Here is a 21549-nt window from a genome sequence, read left to right as displayed (position 1 = left end):
GGAAAAATTTGCAATTAGGCCATGTGGACAGTGGACAAACTGATAGTAGACGAGTTGGCAATTGGACGAATTGGCATTAGACGAATTGGAAATGAACCGATTTGACGCTCTTCACTGCAATACAATTTATATACGAAAATTGCAATTGGACACATTCAATCACAAAGTTTACGTATTATATTGGGGAAAATATAATAAATCAATCATATAACATAATCAAAAATGAATATGAGTCACCCACGATTATTCAACATTTTCTTAACCATGTCAACGAATCACTAATACTTCACGCATTTAGATGAAAACAGCATTAATTCAATAAACCTAACTTCTTCTTTTTTCTGATCGTTATTTATTTTCCAAACCATCTCATCGTATTATATGTTATAGTTGATTATCTAATCTCACATTTGATAGCATCTTATGTCGTTTTATCTTATCTGGTCATTTCAATCTATTTTTTTACCATTCTTAATTCAAGATCTCATTTTATTAAATCTCTTGCACCTGATTGAATTAAGGTTAGCACAAATATTTTTTTATAGCTATAAGCATTGTATTTTCCTCATTTGTTGTGATACGCTCTCACACTCAGCTAGCTTTTGTTTCAACGCAGATCACTAAAATAATTTGAAATCATAATAGGTCATGCAGAATGTGTATAAAGCACCCCATATTACCTCACACTCATTCGGCCACTCTCAAATCAAGCACCACTCAGATTACATGGTTTTAAAATATCGACTGTGAATAGTTTCCAGTCAAACTCTGGATTGAATTTGAATCCTAACACGATGCTTTCGTTAATTTCAAGTGATTTGCATTCAAATCGTACAACGTTAAATTCAAATTCGTATAGATTTAATCTAAGCCCCATGTAAGACTCGCCGCTCAGGAATTCACAGCCGATCTGGGTTAAGTTTTAATCCATGCAACATCATCTCTTATACCACAATTATATAGAACACTCTACCATTAAATAAAAACTCCTCGTTTATCATCTGCATATAACTTTACCGTACACCATCAAAACACACTCCCACACCCGCACAACCACACATGCAGACACGCACATACACACACACACAGACAGACCCACTACCCCCACGACATGAACATTGATTAAGAATAATACAACAGGACTGTATATGAAACCAGACACTAAGGATCAGTGTTAAAGCTCAGAAACACAACATTTTCAGGAGAGGTTGGTTCAAACGCTGGCGAAAAAATACATCACCTGGATAAAACGATCATTACAGATGAAATTCATAAGCGATCCGTGTTTGCCCTTTATGAACTTCGTTGGTATCTTTTTTATGAAAGAAACTTTTTCATTTGAAAAAAAACGACATCAAGCCTTAGTTGCCTTGAGCAGACAAAGTAGTAGAATCGGCTTGCAATGAGAGGCAATCGACCTGCGCTGCTCAGATACATTAATGTATTTTCAACTCTTTGAGTCTGTTTACGGGGTAAATGCTGTCACTTAAGCCTCTTACATATACGTGTAAAATACGCAGGTGGGTGAAAGGATATACACACACCCTTCGAGCAGTGTATCAATTAGGATAACATTTGTGTAACAGGTATCCGACTAAGATTTAATATACTCCTCTATGACCTCATCGATTCGTTCCTTCGCTAAGGAAATTGCAATTCTAAAACAGCAATATTCGATCTGAAAAAATGCATTGTTTGAGTATTTTTTATCAAGATGAGTAAACAGACACAGGTGTAATGAAAATATTAAAAACTAGCCTCATAATGTCTTTGAAATAGCGCTGACACTTTCTAGTGTCGTTAAAAAAGCTATAAAATTGAAAAGTTGACATACGACTTTTAGAGTGCATTGCCTTTCATGGGTCATTGTGTTAAGTCGCCAGAGAAAAATTGATTATCGAAAATGGATATGGAGGGGAGGGGTCCCTTCAGTTTTTGGAACGTGCTATAAATAAATATATATATATATATATATAGATATATGTATACAAATGTGTAAAGTTATACATGTACAACGGCTTTAGCAACTCTTTTATCTAAATATTGTAAAGATATGGATGAAGAGAACAATGGTATGCGTAGCTTAAATCAAGGTTCCCCAGAGCTATCTACCCTTTGGAAAAAATGGTGATGCCAAAAAAAATGTCTCTGACGGGAAACGAACCCGGGCCCCCAGCTTTGAACGCCAGTGCCTTAACCACTAGACCGCAGAGACGGGTTAGTGGCTACGGCGACTCCGATTAGATTGACCGTCAGATAGACAGATTTTCGACAAATTGACTATACCAATTGATTGATATACCAATTATGATTTCCTTTGTCAGGTGAAGGTGGGTTTCTAACTATGACAAGTCGCCATGTTTCAGCTGGATCAAAGCCGAAAGCTATTGCTTTGATACAATACACGTATGGGAGAAAGTATACAAATGTGTAAAGTTACTTGTACAACTTTACACATTTGTATACTTTCTCCCATACGTTTATATATATATATGCCTATATTTATACATGTACTTGTGGCAGTCATTTCACATTGGTTGATTTCGGCTACGATCTTTCAACATTGTAAATAAGGCCTATGAATTCAATATTGCACCCATCATAATCACTTTAAACCTTGGTTTTGATGAAGGAAACAAAGCGAGTGAGGGCATTGATTATCATTCCTCCTTTCTTTATGTATACTTATCAAATTGAATAGACGACTTTACTTTAGAATAGATGCATCAGTTTACTGACATTTTTTTAAATATAAATGTCGTGTTATAATAGATACATGTTCTGTTGTCATTGCCCTTACCCCAAATCCACCCCCGGCCAAAGTAAAGTTTTCATCAAACTTTAAATAGCTGAAAACAAAGCTGGGTCACATATCCTCTTTTACCAAGCCCTCAAGGTTTGCAAACATCTCCACAAGGTGCATTTTAGACGCTTCAAGTAACCTCCCCCACCTTATACATATCCCTTTCGGGCAATGTTACTCGACTGGCACAACATTCTCTTCGCTGTCAGCATTCATTCAAATGTGTACAGCCCAGCCGCAGTATTATCAAATCAACCCGCTTGTAGTTAACAGATGCTTCAGGTGACGACTGTCTTTGATAGGGGGTCACCGACCTGGGGCGTTGATTTTCCTCTATTAATTTTCAGAGGAAAATCTAAAATGTTTCTGTCTCGTTTCCGTTTCCGTTTCATTAGAGCCTTAAAGAAATCACACAATAGAATGGAGGTTTGTGTCGTTATATCGTGTGTGCGTGTGTGTTTTAACGTGTATACGAGCGAAAACACACACAAATTGCACAATTCAAAGTTTAGTCATTTGTAAACATTATATAGAAGAATTAGGGGGAAAACATAATTCCACAAATCAAGGATATTTATTTATATCATTTTCATATCAAGAATATTTATCTACCCTAACTATTTAATGTAAGGATAACATTGCGTATGCAGTTTCATTTCCTTTTTAAATGGGGGTAGGGAAATGAAAAGTCAGTTTCGTTCTCGACAAACTGAAGAAAAAATGTAAAAGGGACATTGTAGCTTCCACAGAAGCTTAATATTTTTTAGATCTGTCTGCGATGAAATTCTCAGACACTCTTTGCGGTTTCAAGACGGAGGTACGCGGTTTGACTAACGAATAACCTTTTGTTAGATTTTGCAGACAACCTACCATAATTCAATAAAAAATAAATAATAATCAAATAATTGGCAAAGAGCAATACCTTGCGTTGGGTGAATGGCGTATGTAAATTCATTATAGAGTATAGGAAAGAAATGACATTTTCAGTATGGCAAGGTTGCATAAACAAAGTAGAACTACATTTACCGAAAGATAAATGGCAACTTTGCCATCTGCCCCCTTTTTTTCCTGACCAATCAAAATCATGTCCCCTTGTCCTTGTATACATTGCAAACAAACAGCTATGAACAAAATAATACAAAGTGATATAAAATACTAAGGAAACCCACGTGAAACTCAAACCTATGAGGGTTTTTTTCTTTCTTTCTATATTTCTCTCTTTCTCTCTCTCTTGTACTCACTTCATCAGTCGGAAAAGAAGTATTTCATGACGCATGTGAAGGGTGTATGTATCACCTAACTAGGTCAAAGGCACCGGCTTGAGGACCTACTAACCAAGAACAGACGGCGCGCGCCGTGACATGAAGGTGTTGTAAAGGTTAACGGAAATTATTCCAATGTGTTTTTCTTTCAAAATAAACATGGATTCATAAAAAAATCACATGCCATGATTAAATTCAATTTTGAAAATGAAACATTGTACGAAATAACAATTGAGTGTTACCTAAAGTTACTCTGTTCGTATTCCATGACATTGAAAAAAAAAAATTGGGACATTGTATTTGATTAGCTACCTCCTTTGTGCAATACAGATTTACTTCGTATGTATGAAAAAATGTATATGTATATATATATATATATATATATATATATATATATATATATATATATATATATATATATATATATATATATATTAATTCCACTAACCTCTAAGAATGATACCGCGACGTTTTTGGTAAGACAGAATAGATAATACCTGAAATAGCAATTAAGGATATTTATCATTATTTCTAAATTACAGAGGACGACACTTCATTATTTCATTATTCTTACTTATTTTGGATTAATAAGTACACTAAAAATGAACCTTCATGAAAAAATATAATGTGCACTTTAGCAAATGTCATTCACATCCTACAACCACCCCAAAGTTTTAAAAATTCAATTAACAAATCCATATATTTCAGTAGGTTAAAATGCTTATTATGAATTGGCCCGATATTGATAATTTAATATCTAACAAAAGGGTAATATTCGTTACATCTGTAATTCGTTTTCATTGATTGTCTTTTTTAAACTTTAGCCATTCGATCTCTTCGCAAGCAGCATAAATTATGGGAAAGACGTTATAGATATTGCTAGTTTTGTAGAAATCCGAAACTGTCCGGGATGCATGCATCCTTTTGCTGTACAATAATCCGAAGGTTTTTCGAGAAGATTGAAAATTCATATTAACAAAAATGGGTATTTGGGACTATAAATAAATGTTTTATTAACTCGTCTGTACACAGTACATTGCTATAGTAACAATGACGAGTAGTTTTTCTCCAAAAGCCTTAATAATACTTTGATTCTCAGATGCATTACAGTCTTTCTCAATGACTTGAGACAAAGTCTCCAGGACAGCGTTTTTGGGAGAGTACTTTTTCAAGGTTAAGCAATCAAATCTTACATTAATTAATTTATGTCTACAGCATCTAGGAATTCCTAAAATTGCCAAACACTTTTTTTCAATCCCTTCATTACCATGATTACGTCCACTCAGTAACCTTTTTCTCCTGAAAGAAGCTAAAATAAAACTACAACATGGACGCTACTTGATTTCACATGGCTATCTAGCTTTGCTCGGAAATTTTCCCCCTTCACTAAAAGAAAGCGCGGCAAAGGGATTTTCAACGAGCCGTACCTACTTGATGAACATACGTACTGGGTAGGAAAAAAATCATCTCTTGTTGCTTCTGAAAGTTTCCTCTAAAATCTTTCTTGGGAAAACTGATTCTTTTGTTCCTTTCTTCACATCGTTCAAACCTACATTCCTTTGTCAATTCAGTAAACGATTCCAGGAAGGGAAATGCGTATCGGTGTATTTCTGAAAATCCATATGACTTAAGGCTTGCTTCAATACTTTACCTTGTTACTAATTTCGAAACTGGGATAGTCACGAAACTATGTCACGTGTACTTCCCGGAAACTGATTCTTCAATAAAGTTTGCAGCTAGAAAATCAATAAGATCATTTGTTTGCACATTCTCCCTGATTCTTTTTTCAAATATTAATTCAGTTCTTCGTTTTATTCAGAATCAACTTTAAAATGTTTAATCGAGTAAAATACCAAGGTTTGGGGGTGAAAGTCTAAAAACAACGTTGCACAGAGATTAAGTAATGGGGGAAGCAGGGTTTTTTTTTGGGGGGGGATTGTGTGTAATGAAAGAAATGAATTTTGTATACTGTCCAGTTGACCAGGCATTCGAGATTTTATTCAGTTTGTTTTGGAGGTATTTTCTATTGACGAAACTTACTAGTCGTCTAGCATAGGCAGCTTTAAGGAATACAGGGGGGGGGGCTGCATGCAATGAGGAACCCCTTACCCGCGCTCTGCAAACCCAGCATAACTTGATATCCCCATCCCCTATACCCTTCCCCCAATCCCTTCACACCAAAGATCGGCTAGTGAACGTTCATTGACATGCCGTTGGCCAAACAGGTGATAGACTGTGATGAACAAATTAGATTTTGCTTCATCCCATTTTGGTACGCCAATAACTAATGAAGTCTCAGCGTTCCCGGAACCGAAAGGGGAATTATAGCACACGGGGGTCTTCTCTCTCACGTTGCATCTTCTCAAGGATATGCGTTCGTTTCTGGTATTTTAGAGAACAATTCTTTGTCAAAGCACCAACCTGCGGCGAAAACACTTTCTTTAAACGTTTCGTCGCTGGGGTGCATGGAAAATCAAGTATGGCAAAATTATTCGATTTCTACAGCAATTTTCCCCTTGCATCCTAATGTAAAAATACATTGATATTCATCTTTTATAGCAAACACGTTGAAAAGGCGTTATTTAAACTAGTTGTTCGTCTCGGCAATACTATGTACACTGACGTAAGCAACCTGATGCGACAAGAACGCAAATAGCCAGAAACCAGAATGATGTTAGCGCAGCACAGATCAAATCCATACCTAAATATTTATATCATTCAAATAATCACATAGAGCCTCTTTTCACAAAGGGATAAACCAATATTTACTGAAAGTAAGTTTCATAATATTTACTCATTTTTGGTGTAAGTATTCATACACATCAAGCGTGTCAAGTAAGATTGATACGCCGTGAAAAAAGGATAGGTATTAGAAAAGCATCACGTAGGTAACGTGAAGTGAAATGACTTATTTTTCATTTTAATCGTTCATACATTAGTATAAGAAAATTATTTATCTATTTGTATATATGGTTTTGAAATAAGAACATGTCCATATTTCTCCACTCCATCAATTGCATCATTACATTTTAACAATTCGCAATTCGTCACTCCGTCGTCATATTCTTTTATTCTTCATTTAACTGCGTAGTTTTTTGTTGACGTTGGTGTATTTTTCAGTAGCCATTGATAAAATTCTATATGATAAACGACAATCCATTCTTGTATATCTTCATTTAATTCAAAAGGAACATTTATACCTAAGTACATTTTACAATCTATTACATAACGTTAAGTTTAAATCGTTGATTTTGTAAAATTTGTGAAAGTAGATGTCACATCAGATGAACGTTCTTACTTCACAAATCAATTTAAACACTCATGGAAAAGAAAAAAAAAAGGTTTTTTAAAAGATGAAAAAAAATATATGTGCAGCGCCAGATCGACGAGGCTCTATCCCTTTATTCGTTGAACGCCAAACAGGGTAGCAGCAACTCCCATCTTTTAACGTATTTTAGTCTGACGCGGTCGGGGTTTGAACCCGCAACCTCCCGCTTGTGAGACGGACGCTCTACCTACTGAGCCAACACACCAGTGGCATGTTCCAAGTAACTCCCAATCGAAGGAATATCTAAAAGGGGCTTTCTTCGAAATACAAAATAAAGACCAATTAAGTCTTTCTACACAGGATAACACGTGTATCATGGTATCATACTAAGTTCAATATCTAGCATGATATGGAGTATTTACATTTTATACTGATCATAATTGAAATATTTAATCTTATAACAAAGTTCTTTCGCAACTTAACAGGGGATTACAAGGTTTAACGTTAATTTCAGACAAACGCAAATACATAGACACAGAACTTTCTTCATCCACACAACCACGCAGACCAACAGGCACATGCCTACATACCCACACTCGCAGATTCACCGTCATCCACCAACTGATTACGCATAAAACATGATAAAATCATCCGGTACTGCACTTCATAGATATCAGGGACATGAATTTAACTGCAAATGCTAAGCAGAGTTTGTAAAACGGTTATTTTAAGCCTGAGTTTTTGCGGAACAAATTGCGTATCAGCCATGTTTCCATAGTCTTGTCGAAGGTGAAAACCAAGTTTGTATAAAAAAAAAGAAAGAAAAAATATCATACAAAAATCATGTCGTTTTTTCCAGTGATTTAATTATTAGAACTTAAATAATAAATGTGATTTTCATTACTGCTCTGGTGTTCCTGAACTTGATTTTTGGAGTAGACTTTTATTTCGAAATATGGCGTAAATACACGGCCCAATGTGTTATCCAACCTTTTTCTGTTGAATATGTGCGACTATCACTGTAAACTGAAAGACACATTCGGAACATGATACTCAGAGAAAACCATTTGACGATAGATATATATGTTTCCCTCTGTGCGGAGAATTCGCTCGGCTGCTACGAACATGGAGTAGCAGCACTACCATGGGTTCAATAATGAATGATTTCTACATAACGTCGTGTCCAATTCTAAATGAACTCCTATTTAGTAAGTTAAACAAAAAATATAGTCACTTCATTTTTGCTTGCTTTGGAATGCTTCTTAACTTTTCCAATCATTTTCTTCCATTTGTGTCTAGTATAAAACTAAAATTGATACACATCCCAAGCGATTGTTCAAATTTGAATTACAGTTGGAACGGAACAATTTTTGAGGCAGAGTGTTAGAACTACTCTTAATCTACCACGAACGTTTTTTACTAATGCCCCCAATGGTGTGTATAATTTTTATGCTATTACATGGCATAACAAATAGTATATATTATCAAAAATTCCATTATTCATGAATTCGGAAAATGGTAGAATAAAACATAAATTCGATTAAATTTTCTTTCTGTCTAAATTTTTGCGCAGTTTCCACAGATCGTTGAAACAGCTCGATCATTAATTTCTATCTGAACAGTTACTATCTAATCAACGTCAAGGGAAAAAAACATAACAATGAACTAGGAAATAAACAATATTGCGTGTATATATTTCCAATTTTGGATGAAATTTACGACTACATAATCAGCATTATCGCCCTCATTGACCTCGGGGAAGATGAATATATAATCTCTATTTGATAGCGCTTTTCTTTAGAATCTTTATAATAATGTATAAGGATTGACATTTTTAAGAAAAGCGCTATAAATATTATTTGTATCTGATTGTTCTTACTGTGTTGTCTGTTTATTAAATTGGATCAACGTTTGGAAGTGCATGTCGTACAGTCGTGTGTTCACAAACCGTGACCGAAAATAAACGTTATTAGGTGATATGTTAATCGACAGATCAACTATTAATTTCGTACGAATTTTCTTTTTAATTTCTTTCTTTATTTATTTATTATTTTTATTTTCCCACCTTTTCTTGTTAGCAGAAAATATCCAAATCTACAACATCAATTATCTTTTTAACTATTCTGATCGCCCTGTCCATAATTGAGGAATGACAAGGAGTGGACTCATGGCGAATTTACTTGATAGATTAATCTGTGAGAAATAATGATTAGACTTCAAATAACCAAAGTCCTCCTTAAATGACTAAGGAGGTGTTGCAAGAAAATATTTGCAATCAATCGCAAATATTCTGTTGCAGTTTTTTAGTTGAGTGATTACTTTTGACTTTATCGAATCAGATTACACTCCTTGTTTCATGGAGCAGATTAGCAATCAATGGCAAATTTGCACTTGATTGCATGGCATATGCTTGACTTCGGGGACGAAAATAGAATTGATCGCAAGTTTCTTGCAATGCCCCATTAGCCACGAATACTGAACTAAGGGAACGCGTCTTTTATTTTATTTGTAAGCATCTGATTGATTCATTATTTTCATCTTAAAACAAGTTGTTATGCCATAAGATATCTAAAACTAGTTCATATGGACATTCGGCGTCTTATGAACGCTCCATGTAAAAATGTTTTAATTTCACCCCAAAAGAACACATCACGATACTAAGACAATAAGACGTGTGAGAGTGCAGAACTTCGTACCACCCTGACCATTTTTCATATCTGCTCCATAAGACGGAGAGCACCAATGTTTCTTTTCATTAAAAATTATCAATGAAAAGTTCGTTTGGTAAACTGCAATTATATGCTTTAAAGTATGTCACCTTAAACATTAATGCAATTCCATTGACATAAAACCACTTTTTTTATCAAACTAAATGCTGTTATTTGAAGATTTAACCTTGGCCCTGTAATTTGATTGAAAAAAAATGTCCAATATGATTATTTTTTACAAGAACAAAAAAAACCTTCTTGTCAGCACATGGGCTATAGTGCTGTGTCGAAATATAAATGATCTGTAACCCTTTTTGGTAAAATGAAAAAAAAATGCAATATAATATATTTGACATACAAATCCTTTTCTTCCAAATACAAAACATAAATCTAGATTAATCCATATATTACTCTCTGTACAATTGAGCGTCCGAATCTGTAGATACCCCCATTCGGTACAATGTCGCATCACAATAAAGGATGGTGAACAGTGGTCCCTTGTACTGACATAAATGTTATGACACACAAATCCGATCAGAGTTCATTATGACATTATGATAGATGGGTCAATATAAAGGACAACCAGTCCATATCTGATCTTAAGCCCTCCCTTGTCTCTCGACCCACATCAGTTCTCGACAGTACATTTATGTCGCTGTGTCGTCATAGAATGTTCCACTCGAAATATTTTTTTCATAGACGGATAAAAGAGATATATACCCGGTGTGTTCATTCACTGATAACCACATGTAATAATTACGCGTGCGTGTTGTGAAGTTTTTATTTTTTTGGCGAAAGCTTGACTGGACTCCACTATAATTAAATCTTGAGTGGTAGCCTGGATTTCTGTTGGTGTTGCATTTCCTCTCCGTTGCATTTTGCAAAGCAGTGGCAAGATTGATTGTTGCATACGAGAAAAACTAATCATTGTTGTGAGCATTACGATCCAGTGTAAGATATTGGTCACGTTCACGTATCCTTCTTCACTTTCCCATAACGCTGGTCATAGGAAAAAAAATATCATACAATCACTCGGTAGATATCATCGTGCTCGTTTGGACTATCGCTTTCCTGAATTGCTTCCTGTCATCCTGACAACCAAAAGATGTGGCAATGATAAGACATGGCAGTTCCCATAACTTTTCAAATATTAGAAAATGTGAGTCTTTTCACATGGTTGATGCCGTCTTTTGGGATGTTTCTGGGACATCCAGACAACCTTGCAAAGAAGGTTTTCTGCCGTTCACTAGAACACCTCTTATAGTGCCCTGTGTTTGGCTTAACTCAAATCTGTCAGTGAAACCAGGTCCTCCTTGGTTGAAAATGGATCCACCAATAGGGGAAAACATGACCAATTCCTTGAGGGCTCGCCTGAAATTGGGGTTCCGTGCTGCATAAATAAAAGGGTTTGCACAGGAGTTACAGAAGGCGAGAGCTACAAACGACCTGTATACTGGACTGTATAGAAAATCGACCTCCACTAAGCCAATGTTGAAGGCAAGATATCCTATTTGATCGGGTGTCCAACAAATAACAAATATTATCACCACAACAAAGAGCATTTCGATGACTTTTCTCCGCGCTTGTAGAAGCTTTAACGCCGGGCCAGATCTCTTGTCTCGCTTTGCCACCAAGGACCTGGCTTGATGGTTTAAGGCGCGAATTGTGTATACGTTTGCCATGAGCATGATTATGACGGGAATGAGATATTCCACCAAAAATAAGACGATACCAAAGAACATTTGAAACTCCGGTGTTGGAAATTTAACAGTGCAATTCACACCTGGCGTGTCAACGAACGATACATAAAAGCTATTTGTGTTGATTATGAAAGATATGATCCAAATTACACAGAGAATGATATCCGGGCGATAACCGGCAAATAGTCGCTGGTAGCGAAATGGATAACAGACAGCAACATAACGCTCACCTGATATCATGATTAACGTAAAAACCGATGCCATGATTGAAATCCACATGCACACAGATGAATATACGACTTTGCAGTAGAGTTCACCTAGGACACCGTATGGAAGGCTGGACGGGGTAGGGATGGGGATGATGAAGATTGAAGTGAGGAGGTCTGCGACGGCGAGTGCGAGGATAAGTTTATCCGTACTCGTCCGGCGCCGTTGCTGTCGGATGATGACGAGGACCACCAGTAAATTACCGAGGAATCCCACTATGGCAAGTACAAGGCACATCATCTGGAACCAAGCCCAGAAAACCACTTCAGGTTTTTCTTCCAAAATATTCTCTGTCCCATTGTCGGGGTAGTACGTCTCCGTTTCAAAAGTACTTGATTCCATGGTGATCCGTGGACCGCTACACCATGTCCTGAAGGTAACAATGCAATAAAAACAATAGTGGTGTATTTTTTCGTTTCAACGCTGGCATACAACCAAGTAACATGCTCCCTCCTTTGATATATATCAAACCACCAGCACAGGTATACACTTATATTTGACGTGCAGTTGAAACTTGCCTCGAAAGACGATGGGGGAAGGCTGCCAGCACGTGCGTTTGTTGCTGTATTGATTTAACCAGTCACGTTCCGCACACTTATATCATATCGCTACTTCATTTCGGAGGAAATAATAGCAGTGCGTGCCTTAACATCGCAGGCAGAATTCATCAACCGCGCATGCTCAGTTGGCCAGCATCCTATTGGCTTTCACGCACGTACTTTTTGCCCAATGGCGATGAACGAGAGGTAGTCAATGTGAAGAGTTAGTTGTTATCTTCCAGACGTTCTCCTTGCACAAATCTTGTTCACGCGGTGCCCTTAATCAATAAACCACGATGCTAAGAGCGGCTATCTCCGCACTCGAACTCTCATCGGATTTCAGTCGATAGCCAATTGGGGTAGCACGTCGTTCACTGATTGCGGGACACTGTTCCAAAGCTCGGCTCCCTGTTATTTATTTTCCACCTCGTTTACTCTCCTCGTACTTTCCCCCCTCCGGCCGCGACTCGTTGCTCTGACGATCAGCCGTGGATCAGGTGGCGGGGTTGAAACCTGCAACATGAAAACAAAAACAGAGTCATTAGCTCACGAAGGTTCCGACGAACGAGAAGCATATAAACGGGTTTTTCCTTCTAAAGCTTCCCAACTGAAACCGTGACCTGAATTGCATGTCATTTCTCCGAAACTATCCCCCATTGAATAAGGATTAAAATGAAAGTTAACAAGTGCTGCTTGTCTTTATATCATGCATGTCATCACATTTTTAAGCTTGCTTTAATGTTAATTTTACAAAATGTTTCTGTTCACCTCTCGTCGGTAGCCAAACGAAGGAACTGATGACGTCACTTATCGTTTATTGTGTAAATTTTATTTTATGAATTGTGCGACATTTTTCCTTCGTGTATTGTTTTATTCCTCCCTTAACTTATATTTTGGCCATCGCTGCAATTACCAAATTGCAATAAATTCAATTTGCTATATTCCAACAATAACACAATGAAAATACACAATGCGTTTGTGAGAGCATCCAATCTCTTATTTGTATATTAATCACTTTTTATTATTCTGCTAATTTTACGAAATTGTGAGGAAAAAAATATGCGAAACTTTTACACGTCATAATTTCTTATTTTTCTTTCAATTTTGATGTGTGTATTTGTTTTCTTGTGTTGTACTTGCTTCTTTTAATTATATATTTGCTAAAATCCCAATTTTGTTCTAGTAGAATTGACTTTTTATTAACTATACATATCACAACAACGTGAATTGCATATTATGTAAGAAACAAACATATAAACTTGACGTAATCAATGTGCTTTTAAAAGGTAGACATAGCTGACCGTGATTGTGCATTATATAGAAACCCACCGTTGACGCTGCAACATGGATGAGAATATATACTTTGATTTAGAACTGCTGATATGTCAAGCCTTTGGATTTTAGGAGGTATGGTATTATACCCCTTTTCTCTTTATATCAAATATGAACTATGAAGTTGTTGTAATCTGATGTGCAGCCGTTTTACCAGTTATATTCACTGAATCCCTCCACTTTTAAGAGTGCACTCTTGGAACTGGTGACGCAAAGACCAACAACAAGCAATAAAATTTACAAAGTGTATGATATGTTTACATTGCGCTCTAGGCATAAATTCATTATATATTGATATAAACAATAAACATCCACTATAGCCATTTCTAAATTGGAAAGAAAAATGGCACAACAAGCAATTTCTATCGAAGTTCGATTGGGCATTTTACGTGCCCTGAATCGCTTTGCGCCAGTTTCCTTCAAATTGCACGATTACCATTACATGATACGTCGGCAAACCCCAATCACTTTCAATCTACTCGTATCCGAGATTTGCTTCCAAAGACCCGACTGGGATGATTCGGACGAGAGCATATTCTCCCTTGAAAAAAATGTCTCGAGGGACGAGGTAGCAAATCAGAAAGGAATTGTTTTGTTCATATCCCATTGTGTTGATGTTGTGACGTCGAGTATATTCCCGCTTGAAATGGTAATTTGTCCATTTCTGCTAAAGACCGTAGTCCAAGAATAGCAGCTCTCCGATGATCAGAAAAACAAACCAGAACAACAGTGGTGTGCAATGGAATGGATTTGCCCGCGGTTAAAGCATGCTGTTATTCTTACCCCTTTACTACAGTACGTTTCTGAAAAATCTAATAAATTGGCAATTTTAAAATTATCTACATGTATACACAGGCGATTATGCATTTATGAAAAAATATGTACACTTCATTAATGGTACTATATGGATTAATATAAATATCTCGTTTGAAATATATTAACTACTCTCACAAACACCAATTCCTTAATTTCAACTTTAAAGAGTGATTGAATACGTACTGAAATATGTGTATGCATCATATAAATACAACGATGGAATTGTTTCAGATTGCTAGTATGATTTTCTTTTCTGGTCAACATTTCAAGCTTCAAATTTATAAAGGCCTATGCAGGGACGGACCCAGGATTCTCAAAAAGGGAGGGCATTTTTACCGATGACATTTTAACAAGTAAAAAAAGTACCTAAATTTCAAAAGGGGGCGCCACACTTGGGTTATAACGGCATATTTACATTACAAATGTCGATTATGGCTCTCAAGGGGGGGGGCACGGGACAGATGTGTGCCCCCCCCCCCCGTATCGACCACTGGGCCTATGTGAACAACAGTATATTGCAACGTGCATATTCAGATGTTGACATCTAATTTGGAAGGCTTAAAGGCATTTTCTGTTCACGTAGGTTATGCGTTGTTTATAGTATTGAACTTGTGGCTTGACCAATTACAATCTTTCCGTTCTGATTTCTGGTTCGAAAAACAACTTACGGCATTCTCACGAAGTTGCATTGCTTGTAGGGGGTTTTGTGGGTTTTTTTTTCATATGCGTTGCCAAAAAATAACCTCCCAACGTGAAAGAGAATGAGTTGGAAACGATGATATTCAGATCAACAACAAAATGCCTGATTTGTTGTTGCTACATTTATTTTATTCAATTCATGTATTCAAAACTCGCACGCAATGAAAATATTTTGATATTTAAATTAGAAAATAAAATGATTTTTTTTCCCGTCATCACTCTTGTGATGACGGGAAAAAAAAATTGTGATGATCACTCTTGTGATGACGGGAATGTTCCCTCCTTGCCAATTATTGCACTCCTACCTAGTTGAAAAATGTCTGCATTTGTACTCTGTTAATGGTTTTGTTATGTATTTTTGAGGGGCCCACATTGTACAAGCATTGCTTTTTAGTGGGTCCCTCCATTTCCATCTTAATTTAATTTCTATTGAAAAATAGTATACTTATTTAAAACCTCCAATGTGTTGCCCAAATCGTGTAAGTTTTTTTTTCACAACATATGTATTATTATTTTTGTTTCTTTGCAATGGATACAAATACTTATTTTTATATATATGGTATACAATTTGTTTTTGTTTGATGGAAGTGAAATAAATAAATTGAATTGAAATTGAATTGAATTGTGCACCCCCATGATACATACACACCCAATGCAGCTGAGATAGACATACATACCCTTACATAGTGAAGCCTAACATGAGATGGGCTTCTCTTATTTATGTGTGTGTGTTTTAGAGACAGGGATGAATAAAAATAATTTTAAAAATTCCTGCTCTATCTTTATTTTTAAATGTACCCTCCTTCCCAATTTTTTACACTCATACCTAGTTAAAAAAATAATAAATCACGTCATCAAACATTGAAATGAATATAAAACGCATAAATATATCATTTTCATGGTCGAATGTAAAACTAGCGTCTCGTTAATCAAATAAAACGATGGTCATATATTTTGTATCTCTTTTGTTTCATAATATCAAATTCTACCATTTCCATCCAACCATTGTTCAATATTTCTATCGATCGAAGGCTAACCTTGAATTCTACCTTAAAACATGTAAAAACAGCTCCCAGGAACGCTGAAATCGCTGGCAATGACGTTATTTCGTTCAAATCACGATGTTCAAATCTTAGTTTCTCAACCAGACCTAATCCAATTGTAATTTCCCCCAACCCTGCAGGTGGGGTAGTCCTGTCGGTTATTAGCATATTGCGTTTTGCTTTTCCTGAAGGGGTGCCGTGATCAGGTACCTGGGGAGATGAAGGCAGTGCGGAACGAAATCATTTGGTTGAACCGCTTTGATGAGCGTCCAAGGTTAAACCAGATTTGTCTCTTTATCAATCTCTTCGATCAGACTCTGAACAAAGAATGTTTGTACTTTAACCATGCTTTAGCAAACGTTGGGTTATTTTTAGGTCCTTCTCAAACTGAAATTATAGCTACTCCCAAAATTCTTCCTCTTCTGTTCTCTAACATTATCATTAATTTGCTTTAACTGTTTAATCCTTTTGAATGTATGCATTTATTTAACTCGTCATCGTCGCCTACCGTTCTCTGCAAACTAAACGTTCCATCTTGCTTGCATATTTCCATTACGTGTAATAGGCCCTATTCATGTAAAATACTTCGAACTCTAAAATCCACATTCAATATAATAAAACATCGTAGCTCTAACACCTCTTTGCACACTGAATGATTTTTTGGTGGATAATGATGACCACTGAATCCATGTTAGTTTCTTCAATTGAAGATACTCATATTGCACCATTAAAGCCTATTATTATTATGTAGATGTTATTCAAGAACTATTGCTTTTTATTAGCTTATCTAATCTGAAGGTAGGGGAGAGAAATAATTATTACGATTATTGAATTTAATTGTACGAATGTGCAAAATCGCAACATGTTGTTTCCCGGGCCGCAATTGCAGTGTGAGTTGATAATTTTTTAATGAAACTTTATTTAGACAGATATCATACTTCAGCTGTGAAAATTTGAAAATGTACATTTTGGGGAAACGATGACGAGATCAACAGCGCTAACCATGTGATCTGTTATGACTTTAAAATGGTTATGATGGGGATAATGATTACAAAAATGATAATGCACTTGTGTTATCTTTTCTTTTTTTCCTTTTCACTATTCTTTGTCAGTATTATCATCAATATTGTTGGTGTTATAATTATCATTATTATTACTTTGTTGTTGTGCTTTACAAACACCAAAATCATTATTATCATCACCACTACCACCATTTAGGATTACCATCAGGCGCGGATCCCGAGTAGGGTTTTTACGGGGTGCGAGAAGTTTGACGACCAAGAAAAAAAAACAGTAATCACTGCCAAATTAAGTGAAATTGGCCAAGAAAAGAAAAAGAAAAAAACAAGGTGGATATTAAAAGGCATTCTACAAAATGTGCCACAAGGCCCCTATATTTTTTTTATTTTATTAATTTACTGTGAACGCCCACATCTTCCAACCGCCCCCCCCCGATCGGTTCCTGATCATTATTATCTTTGGCTTTGTCATTTTGATATCAAATCAGGATGATTTTGCGAATACTGGAAAATATCGAGCATCTTTTATGATGGTAGATTCATCTTCAGCAACGACAGTAGAGTGCTACTATCAATTTTGGTTTTAGCTAACATCAGATATGTTTTCTTCCTTCTCGAGCGCCAAAGGATGTATAGTTTTAACTCATTTTTTAAACAGAACTAATGGATGCCACCCACCTTTCTTCGTCATCTTTTTCCCAATCATGTTTTTAGAATAAATTTCCCTGGGAAAATAAACAGAGAGGGTAAAAGGAGTCAAAAAGGTAAAATTGAAATGCAAAAGTGACCTTTACCACGATGAGTTCCGATGCATCTATGTCCACAAAGCAGACGGTTAAATGGGAAAAGGGGGACTGCTTCAAAAAGGCATTATGTTTTTAATGATATCTTAATATTCTGTCCTTGCAGTATACGGTACGCTCAATAAAGTCAAGTTATAAGTTGAAATTGTAGAGGAAAGATATATAAGATCTTCAAAATAAAGAGAAAAAAACATGATGGGTTACCTATACCAGCAAGGGTATAAGGAGTGATGCTGATTATTTTGGTGTATATGTTTATGCTTTGGCTGAAGTAAAAATAATATACGGGTGACATTGAACACTTGAATATCTTATGTTTAGTGTACACTGCAAACACTCCGATGTTGATTTAACACCAGCCCGGAATCTATATATGTCCACACCAGATAAGTATTGAAACAACACCATTTTGGAATCAAACGAATGCTGTTTTAAAACAAATTGGTATTGCATAAAGACTTATCTGGTGTTAGACTAATACCAAAAACCGGTGTTGTTTAACACTTCTCTGGTGTGGACCATACATACATGCAGATTCCGGGCTGGTGTTCAATCAACACTGGAGTTTTTGCAGTGTACAGTGTGTCCCACCACAGAATCGGATAGAAAGCAGAATAAAAGACAGAAAAAGGCCTTCCTATCTTCAGCGAAGTTACCGATTGATGGGCATCTGATTTTGATTGATTGTGGATTAGCTGTGTTTACGTTGGTTTTTTACATGCATTTCTGGACAAAGGGGAGGGTTAGGATGTGCTGTGCGCGGGCAACAAGTGCCTGTAAAATCCATTGACATGGAACAATGTGTTATACCACCCGTATTGCTACGAACGACGCAAACTTGTGAGGATGATTATTATTATTAATATTAATGATATCATTTTTATCGTTATTATTATTACTATTGTTGTGATTGTAAAGATTAATATTATTATTAATAATATTTTTGTTATCCGTATTATCACTATTATTCTTACCATTGCGATCAATATTATCACTATCACTATTTTTGTTGTTATTATGATTATTCTAATCACTGTCTTTTTATTGATAGTGCTGTTATTGATGTTGTTTTATCAAGCCAAGAAGCCTTGTACATGCGCAATTCCCAAAAGAATATGTATATTGTAAAGAAATGAGAAGATAAAATATACATGATTATACCCTTTTTAAATCTTACAACCTTGGATGAGGTCTATTGACTTTTATACTGACCAATGTATGTGAGATTCGGTACCTCTTTCGAGAATATGCATGTACTGCTATCTGTTTTACTGTATATATGTTGTAAAGGACAACTGCAATACGGTAGGCTTTATATATACTTACATAGAGTTTGTATGACGATTGCAATGTCTATAGAGCAGGTGACTTTGAGAGAGCAGTAATAAGGAAGAGTCATTAAAAGTTTTGGTTTTACCATTCTGCCCTATTATCTTACACGAAACAACAAGCAATTTAGGCTTCCTATCCTTCATTTTGTTTTCTCTTTTAGTCTTCCCTAGTGACTATGTCCGATTGATGCTTATTGACACTGCTGGTTACAATATGGTTACAATATGAATTGTCATATATTCGAACGATTTGTACATCTTTAAGAATTTTCCACGATGAATATCGGACATTAATCACTCATCCATCGTGTCTTCTTATGCGATGTTTCAACTTTACCACGGAACGTGTATACATGTAAAGTTATTTATAATGTCCAATTACGTTTTCTAATTCAGGACTTTTTTTCAAATTTAGTATGTTTCTCCACTCTTCTGCCTAATCTACCGCCCATCCCCATCTGTTTCAGTGTTCACCTTTTCCACTTACTTAAATAATAAGGAAATTTCCCGCTAAAATATCTAAATTCACTTTGGATGCCAGTTTTTTCTGATTTCACATGTGGACAATTTTTTAAATAATTTTAAAAACATAACATGAATCTGGAGTAGTGAGTTATCGGATCAGCTTTATTATGTTAGTAAAACACCGACAAATTACCTCCAGTCAAGAAATATAACAGAATCATGCTACATTAGTTGCTACTAAATACCTTTTTTTATGTGAATCGTGCAGTTGTTTGCCCACATGGTGCTTTACAATGTACATACAAAAGCATTATCTTGACCTCTGGAACGGATTGTAATTGAAGGTCATCCTGGGACCGGCTGTGCCCTAATGGGGCTCGATTTGTCACACTGAGATGAGCAGTCAGATCGAATAAATTGGTTCTGCCCGTGGAGCGATTAGGCTAATGGTTAGAATGTCGCATTCATGCTGCTCGGCAATACACATATGGGACGGAATAGAGTGTTTTAAAGCGCGGGAGACCCATCTGATGGTTAAGCATTGGTGATTTTAAGCTAATATTCGTTAACCAGCATTCCCCAAATAGAAAAGAGTTTCATGTGAAAGGTTTTTGAATCCCGTATTATCTTTAAATAAAACATAAAAAAACAAAACATTGTCGCTTTGTTTTGGTAAAAGTGAAGGAAGCCTTCAAATCCCTTTAGGTCCCCTCGTTGCATCTAAGTTAGATGGTAACATATCGGCAAGTCCGGGTTTTATACACGTTGGTACATGTGTGTTATGGGATCACTTCCGGATAAAAGGTTCCATTGATGCATTTAGTGTCATCACCTACTTTAATTTTGCAGCCTTTGCGTATATTGTCCCAGATGGAATGCAAAACAATATTTTTGATAAGATATAAAACCTACAGTAAAGTGATTAACCTAGGGCAGCTAGCCATTCCCTACATTTCGTATTGTATGGCGATGTGATGTGAACGGAGTTGCACGTTGAGTAGTGGCGGATCCAGGTATGGGCACATGATCCCCCCCCCCTTAGAGGCCAAAAAATATATATTTTTAGAGAAATATGTGAGCCATCCTCAAGCAAAGACCTTTTGGGTCAAAATTTTCCTAAGAAGAAAATAACCTCTATATAATAGTGGAAACCTTCTTTGGTATGTTCGTCAAAATTTTCCTGTAAAAAATAAATGCCCCTCATATTGGCGAATCCTGGATCCACTCCTGACGTTGAGGAATATATGATAATGAGCATCAATCATGCCTCTTGGATGAAGCAACAGTTTTGCCGTAAAGATTATGTCAGAAACTCCGTTTACTATCTGATAACCATACTGCAGCACGTTCAAGGACAGTGTAATGAAGCGAATTTACGACGATCCGTATCATTTAACGACATGCAAAGCATAGAATTCGTCTATGACAAGTCACGAGAGATATTATCAGAAAGCACCCATTTGACCTTTTAATTTTTTTTTTTCGAGGTATTAA

General features: G+C 36.1%; 1 protein-coding gene and 1 non-coding gene across 2 annotated transcripts; both read right to left on the bottom strand.

The window, feature by feature from the left end:
- Positions 1-7418: 7418 nt before the first annotated feature.
- Positions 7419-13058, bottom strand: LOC121426470 (kappa-type opioid receptor-like). The gene has a single exon (XM_041622790.1). It carries the CDS (start codon positions 12348-12350, stop codon positions 11211-11213), a length of 1140 nt encoding a protein of 379 aa, XP_041478724.1. The 5' UTR covers positions 12351-13058; the 3' UTR covers positions 7419-11210.
- On the bottom strand, positions 7525-7599 carry TRNAV-CAC. Its single transcript has one exon. It is a non-coding gene; the product is annotated as a tRNA-Val (tRNA).
- Positions 13059-21549: the final 8491 nt, after the last annotated feature.

Source organism: Lytechinus variegatus, chromosome 13 (genome assembly GCF_018143015.1).
Source record: "Lytechinus variegatus isolate NC3 chromosome 13, Lvar_3.0, whole genome shotgun sequence".
Lineage (NCBI taxonomy): Eukaryota > Metazoa > Echinodermata > Echinoidea > Temnopleuroida > Toxopneustidae > Lytechinus > Lytechinus variegatus.
This window is presented reverse-complemented; position numbering and strand designations above follow the sequence as displayed.